At 41.5% G+C, this 8235-nt stretch overlaps 1 protein-coding gene across 1 annotated transcript in view; it reads right to left on the reverse strand.

Annotated features, from left to right (window-relative positions):
• LOC104979971 (olfactory receptor 18-like) overlaps nt 1-5826 on the reverse strand; it is a 9845-nt gene extending 4019 nt beyond the window's left edge. Inside the window, exons 1-2 of the mRNA XM_010828511.1 lie at nt 5662-5826; nt 5358-5479 (exon numbers count right to left, since the gene is read on the reverse strand). Coding sequence (XP_010826813.1) covers nt 5358-5479; nt 5662-5826 — 287 coding nt within the window. The remainder of the gene's footprint in view (nt 1-5357; nt 5480-5661) is intronic.
• Nucleotides 5827-8235: the final 2409 nt, after the last annotated feature.

Here is an 8235-nt window from a genome sequence, read left to right on the forward strand (position 1 = left end):
TTAGCAGGGAAGTTGGTTGAGAACTGGTGCAGGAATAAGTAGATCAATGACTGAGTTCTGGGTCTTTCACCCTCTATTAATGAAATGTCTGTAAACCTCTCCACCTCTCTGTGCCTCTGTTCCTTCTGGAAAAATGTCTAAATTGCACCTGTAGAATGTACATGGTACCTAAAAGAAGTTTGGAGCTTAACAGATATTTGGTCATTTTTTAAAAAGAATTTCAATTTGGGGTACTGCATTTAGCAAAGAAACACAGATCCCAAATTTATTGGTATTTCATGGATTATATGGAAGAGAGATTCAGGCATTTCCTGTTTCAGTGATCTGAATCATGGATGACAACAAATCCTAAAATGTGTCTCAACTCATGCATTAAGATGTGTATACCTGTGGTGGATTCATGTAGATATATGGCAAAACCAATACAATATTGTAAAGTTAAAAAAAAAAAAAAGATGTTCTGTCCTCTTCTTTCCTGACTTGCACCCCACCCCCCATACTTGTGCAACTTTCTGCAGTGGTTTTCCAATCATTGAATGCTGCTGATGCTACTCAATGGAAAATAATAGGCCCCAGAGAAAGTTCATGAGATACACACAAATAAACACAACTTTATCTTGTCTCTGTCCCTTGGGATATTTCTGAAAAGGATGAAAACAGTGGTATGTGTGGTTGATTGTGTGGGGACTTTATTGAACACTTTATTTCCATGCAAAATGGAAGTTTTTATTCAAATCTTAACAGGGCTTAAAAAAAAATTCTTGATATCTCCTCTGTGATATCAGGATGTAGGCTCTGGTGTGTGCATGCTAAGTAGCTTCAGTTGTGTCTGACTCTGCAACTCTATGGACCATAGCCTGCCAGGCTCCTCTGTCCATGGGATTCTCCAGGCAAAAACCACACCCTTCTCCAGGGAATCTTTCTGACCCAGGGATCCAACCCTCGTCTCTTATGTCTCAAGCTTTGGCAGGCAGGTTCTTTACCACTAGCAGTACCTGGGAAGCCCAAGGAAATCCAGTAGGCTCTGGGGAATCAGAAATAAAAGAGCCTCCATTGTTTTCTTTCCTCTATGTAAAATATAAACAAAACCAAATATTCTGTCAGGATGTAGGAAAAATATACCATCAGGTCACCAGATATTTAAGTCACATGATGTGAAATTAGCCTTATCATTCAGTTCAGTTCAGTCACTCAGTTGTGTCTGACTCTTTGTGACCCATGGACTGCAGCACGCCAGGCCTCCCTGTCCATCACCAACTTCCGGAGTTTACTCAAAATCATGTTCAATGAGTCGGTGATGCCATCCAACCATCTCATCCTCTGAAGTCCACTTCACCTCCTGCCTTAAGTCTTTCCCAGCATTCAGGTCTTTTTCAACCAGTCAGTTCTTCTTTGCATCAGGTGGCCAAAGTATTGGAATTTTAGCTTCCAATGAATATTCAGGACTGATTTCCTTTAGGATGGACTGTTGGATATCCTTGCAGTCCAGGGGACTCTCAAGGGTCTTCTCCAACACCACAGTTCAAAAGCAGCAATTCTTTGGTGCTCAGCTTTCCTTATAGTCCAACTCTCACATCCATACATGACTACTGGAAAAACCATAGCCTTGACTAGATGAAACTTTGTTGGCAAAGTAATGTCTCTGGTCTTTAATATGCTGTCTAGGTTGGTCTTAGCTTTTCTTCCAAGGAGCAAGTGTCTTTTAATTTCATGGCTGCAGTCACCATCTGCAGTGATTTTGGAGCCCAAGAGAATAAGGTCTGACACTGTTTCTACTATTTTCCCATCTATTTGCCATGAAGTAATGGAATCAGGTACAATGATCTTAGTTTTCTGAATGTTGAGCTTTACGCCAACCTTTTCACTTTCCTCTTTCACTTTCATCAAGAAGCTCTTTAGTTCTTTTTTGCTTTCTGCCATAAGGGTGGTGTCATCTGCATACCTGAGGTTATTGATATTTCTCCCAGCATTCTTGATTCTAGCTTGTGCTTTCTCCAGCCCAGCATTTCTCATGATGTACTCGGCATCTAAGTTAAACAAGCAGGGTGACAGTATACAGCCTTGATGTACTCCTTTTCCTATTTGGAACCAGTCTGTTGTTCCATGTCCAGTTCTAACTGTTGCTTCCTGACCTGCATACAGATTTCTCAGGAGGCAGGTCAGGTGGTCTTGTATTCCCATCTCTTGAAGAATTTTCCACACTTTGTTGTGATCCACACAGTCAAAGGCTTTTCATAGTCAATAATGCAGAAATAGATGTTTTTCTGGAACTCTTTTGCTTTTTTGATGATCCAGCAGATGTTGGCAATTTGATCTCTGGTCCCTCTGCCTTTTCTAAATCCAACTTCAACCTCTGGAAGTTCACAGTTCATATACTGTTGAAGCTTGGTTTGGAGAATTTTGAGAATTACTCTGCTATTGTGTGAGATGAGTGCAATTGTGTGGTAATTTGAGCATTCTTTGGCATTGCCTTTTTTTTTTTTATAACTTTAATTATTTATTTATTTAATTATTATTATTTTTAAAAATGTACTTATTTTAATTGGAGGCTAATTACTTTAATATATTGTATTGGTTTTGCCTTACATCAACATGAATCCACCACGGGTGTACACGTGTTCCGCATCCTGAACCCCCCTCTTTCCTCCCTCCCCATACCATCCCTCTGGGTCATCCCAGTGAGCCAGCCCCGAGCATTCTGTATCATGCATCAAACCTGGACTGGTGATTTGTTTCACATATGATATTCTACATGTTTCAATGCCTTAGGGATTAGAATAAAAACTGACCTTTTCTCTGAGTTTTTGAAATTTGCTGGCATATCTTTTCTCACAGCATCATCTTTGAGGATTTGAGATAGCTCAACTGGAATTCCATCACCTCTACTAGCTTTGTTAGTAATGATGCTTCCTAAGGCCCACTAGACTTTGCATTCTAGGATGTCTGGCTCTAGGTCAGTGATCATACCATCGTGATGATCTGGGTCATAAAGATCTTTTTTGTATAGTTTGTCTGTGTATTCTTGCCACCTCTTTTTAATATCTTCTGCTTCTGTTAGGTCTATACCATTTCCGTCCTTTATTGTGCCCATCTTTGCATGAAATATTCCCTTGGTATCTCTGATTTTCTTGAAGAGATCTCTAGTCTTTCCTATTCTGTTGTTTTCCTCTATTACTTTGCACTGATCACTGAGGAAGGCTTTCTTATCTCTCCTTGCTATTCTTTGGAATTCTGCATTCTTGCCCTTTTATTATGCATCCATCACACAGTTATTATACATAGACGGCATCCATTATTTATTTGATTGTAATTCACTGAAGTTGCATCAACAAGTAATACATTCAGTGAACAATCTTTAGCTCATTTATACTAAGAACTTGTTCTCAAATAAACTGATAATAAGGGAAACGAACAGAATTCAAAATGAAGGTGTCAGCCAGATTCCTTCACACAAAATTTCACCGTATCCAGGCCTTCTGAAAGTTTTAAGCAGACTTCCCAGGTGGTGCTAGAACCCACCTGTCAATGCAGGAGATGTAAGAAATGTGGGTTTGATCCCTGGGTCAGGAAGATCCCCTGGAGAAGGGCATAGCAACCCACTCCAGTATTCTTGCCTGAAGAATCCCATGGATAGAGGAGCCTGGTAGGCTACAGTCCGTGGGGTCCCAAAGAGTCAGACACAACTGAAGCGACTTAGCTGGAATACCCATGGATATCTAACCACAGGTATGTATGAAGTACATTTATAAAACTGTTTTCAGTTTCCTAAGTAAGAATAAACAATAAGACTCTGAATGTATATCATTTTATGTGATTGAGTATGCTGATTATGAGCATGAAGGAGAAAGTAGACAGTCAACATTACATCTGGGAGAAGGATCAACAGAGAATCTCCCTGAGTTATCCTGTGTCCCTTTTCTCTAAGACATTGCTTGTGATCTTGGCCACCCTTCTTATAGTAGATGCAGCCAGTGCTGCCTACTGCCCTTCTCTGTGTCCTCCAGAAAACTCTAAAGGAAAGGACACAGTGAGCAGTGAGTCTGCCAGGACTGACAGGGAGGCAACAGGACTTTTGGGGTTTGCAGGAGGAGGACTGCCCATGTGTCCTGTGTCTGGAGTCAGTCTGCCCAGACTGATGGGCTTCAATGCTTTCTAACGTATGATCAGATATAAATTACATAAAATTCTGTATGCATTTACTCTTATTAAAATAATGATGTCTGTGCACTTATTATCAGGAGATTATGCAGATGAAATCAAGCAAGAAATAAAACACATACTTTTGAGCCTGGCACTTCGGAAACCCACAGTTACAGTACATTATGGTTAATATTGGGCTTCCCAGGGAGTGCTAGTGGTAAAGAACCTGCCTGCCTCGTACACAGGGTTATCGTTACCATCTTTCTAAATTCCATATATATGCGTTAGTATACTGTATTGGTGTTTTTCTTTCTGGCTTACTTCACTCTGTATAATAGGTTCCAGTTTCATCCATCTCATTAGAACTGATTCAAATGTATTCTTTTTAATGGCTGAGTAATACTCCATTGTGTATATGTACCATAGCTTTCTTATCCATTCATCTGCTGGTGGGCATCTAGGTTGCTTCCATGTCCTGGCTATTATAAACAGTGCTGCGATGAACATTGGGGTACACGTGTCTCTTTCAAGTCTGGTTTCCTCAGTGTGTATGCCCAGCAGTGGGATTGCTGGGTCATAAGGCAGTTCTATTTCCAGTTTTTTAAGGCATCTCCACACTGTTCTCCATAGTGGCTGTACTAGTTTGCATTCCCACCAACAGTGGAAGAGAGTTAGCAAAAGAGACACTGATGTATAGATCAGTCTTATGGACTCTGTGGAAGAGGGAGAGGGTGGGGAGATTTGGGAGAATAGCATTGAAACATGTATAATATCATGTATGAAATGAGTTGCCAGTCCAGGTTCGATGCATGATACTGGATGCTTGGGGCTGGTGCACTGGGACGACCCAGAGGGAGGGTATGGGGAGGGAGGAGGGAGGAGGGTTCAGGATGGGGAACACAGGTATACCAGTGGTGGATTCATTTTGATATTTGGTAAAACTAATACAATATTGTAAAGTTTAAAAATAAAATAAAATTAATTAAAAAAATAAATTAAAAAAAAAAAAAGAACCTGCCTGCCAAAGCAGGAAGCATAAGAGATGTGGGTTCAATCCCTGGGTAGGGAAGATCCGCTGGAGGAGAGCATGACAACCCACTCCAGTATTCTCACCTGGAGAATCCCTAGGACAGAGTAGCCTGGCAGGCTACAGTCCATACGGCTGCACAGAGTCAGACATGACTGAAGTGACTTAGCAGGTGGTTAATGTCATCCACCTTGTCATCACTGTTTTCAGAATCCTTAAAGTGCTGAGGGGGAATTGTACAGAGACCCATTCATTGCTGTGGTCGGGGAGATGCCAGTCACAGCCAGAACCAGTGAGGGTGGAAGCAGAACTCTGAATGAGAGTTCTCACACCCCAACCAGGAACAAAAATATACAGTATAAGGCTCTGAATAAAAATTTGTACATTGATGCCCTCCCACCTAACTATTCCAACTGTCACGTTTGCCTTGTCGAGGAAAAAAACATCATGCTCCTAAACTCCCTTCATCCGTGTCTGTCTCCCTCAACACTTACTGGGCTGGGCGGCATCTCTGCTGGTCCATGACCAAGGAGCACAGACTCACTGATCCTCTCCTTCCTGGTGCGTGATGAAGTCTCAGGGTCCTTCCTCAGGACAGGCAGGAAGACAGACTCAGGCTGGACCTTCTGAAGCAGGTTCCTACAGTGGATTGGAGACATAGGTGTGGATTTCCGATATTAGAACAGGCAAACTAAAGAGCTGGAGGCACCGTGTATTTACAGTGATATTAACTTAGGGTTCAGTGCTGAAAGCTCATCATTAGCCAGTTGGTCCCTGTTGTCCCAATCTCTGGAGACTTGTTAATATTAATAGAATAGGGAACGGAGAAAACTGAATGTCCTGGAAAGGGTCTATGTCCCTCTTATCCTCAGGAGGAAATTCTCCTGTACTCTTACTTATTAATTCTAACTAGCTGGATCTTAATATAAAATTTAGACTTCTGTCCTCAGTTTGACCACTCAATGTGGTTTGATAGCTGCAAATCCATTGTATCAATCATGACATCTATGCAGGATCAGTTCTATACAAAGGATGTGATATACTTTCCATTTTCACAGTTAATATTTGTAAGGATAACTTTTCTCTTAATTTGAACAAATCCTCAGTTCTAAGCTTTTTCTCTGGCATATTAGAAAAATATTGATTTTTGCTTATTATTTAATATTTGATACTTTAATTAAATACTTCAACAGGCCTACCAGAAAGTTTTAATCAAGGTGTCAGCCAGGGCTGCAGGCATCTCAGGGCTGAATCAGCAGGTATCCACTTTCAAGCACACTCATGAGGTTGTTGGTGGGACTCACCTGTCCACATAATATTGTCCAGAGAATTCCTTCAGTTCCTGCCTGGTGAGGCAGCTGGGTTTTATCCACGTGAGCCATCAAGAATGCAAGAAAGAGGAGCCAGAAAGAAAACCAGATTACTTTACTCTGTTCCCAGAAGTAACTTCCCAACATTTCATCCACATTCTTATCATTGTAATCGAGTAACTATGTATGTCTTGACTCGATGGAAAGGAAATACACAAAATAATGATCACCAATATTTGGGATCATTGAAAACATCTCAGATCCTGCACCCTCCAGCCCCCACCCTGCTACTGTCCTCATCTTTATAATGACTTTGTGCTCCTAGCAATTCAAGGCTCAGATCCTGTCCTTCTACTTTCCAGCATATTCCCAAATTCATCCCACAACCTCAGCAAAGCTTCCCTGGACACAAACTACCATTTGAGTCAAACCTCTTCCACAGAAGTGGGGTACTTCTGTAGACCCTACTCTACTGCTTCAGGTTGTGCAGTCTCAAGTAGATCCCTGGCTTCTGATACACTAGGAGAGCCCCTGCATCAACATCAGCACAGCCTGCAGCCATTCCATGGCAAAATGTAACAAATATTCCAAGTGTTCTGATTTTTTTCTAATTAGAGAACAATCAGCTAAATTCAGAATATATCTTCTTTAGATACCTTTGTGGCCTCAGTTCTTGAAGACTTTAATAAATAAAATGTGGTTGGGCTTACCCAATTTTTTCCTATTGTATAAAGTGGGATGTAGGTGGATTTTGGTGTGATGTAACCTTCTGAACCCTGTCCATGCAGCCTTTCTGACTTAGAGACCTCGTTGCTGAGGAATATGGAGATTGGTTTGTCATTGACTGATATGAAGAAACCTTTAATTTATACTAAAATCAAATTGGATTGTGGAGGGAAGAATGGTATTTACCTGTGTGTGGATAAGTACCAGAGGGTATTTTTAGGAGAGAACACATGGCAGATATTTATAGACACATACTAAAGGGAGAGACTGTGTGTTGAAGCACTTAAATGAATTAGTCCAGGGCAAAAATGCATTCAGTTCAGTTCAGTTCAGTCACTCCGTCGTGTCTGACTCCTTGTGACCCCATGAATTGCAGCACACCAGGCCTCGCTGTCCATCACCATCTCCCAGAGTTCACTCAGACTCACGTCCAGCGAGTCAGTGATGCCATCCAGCCATCTCATCCTCTGTCGTCCCCTTCTCCTTCTGCCCCCAATCCCTCCCAGCATCAGAGTCTTTTCCAGTGAGTCAACTCTGTGCATGAGGTGGCCAAAGTACTGGAGTTTCAGCTTTAGCATCATTCCTTCCAAAGGACACCCAGGGCTGATCTCCTTCAAAATGGACTGGTTGGATCTCCTTGTAGTCCAAGGGACTCTCAAGAGCCTTCTCCAACACCACAGTTCAAAAGCATCAATTCTTTGGTACTCAGCTTTCTTCACAATCCAACTCTCACATCCATACATGACTACTGGAAAAACCATAGCCTTGACTAGGTGGATCTTTGTTGGCAAAGTAATGTCTCTGCTTTTAAATATGTTATCTAGGTTGGTCATAACTTTCCTTCCAAGGAGTAAGCGTCTTTTAATTTCATGGCTGCAGTCAGCATGTGCAGTGATTTTGGAGCCCAGAAAAATAAAGTCTGACACTGTTTCCACTCTTTCCCCATCTATTTCCCATGAAGTGATGGGACCAGATGCCATGATCTTCGTTTTCTGAATGTTGAGCTTTAAGCCAACTTTTTCACTCTCCACT

The sequence above is a fragment of the Bison bison genome, unplaced genomic scaffold (assembly GCF_000754665.1).
Source record: "Bison bison bison isolate TAMUID 2011002044 unplaced genomic scaffold, Bison_UMD1.0 scf7180017864492, whole genome shotgun sequence".
NCBI lineage: Eukaryota > Metazoa > Chordata > Mammalia > Artiodactyla > Bovidae > Bison > Bison bison.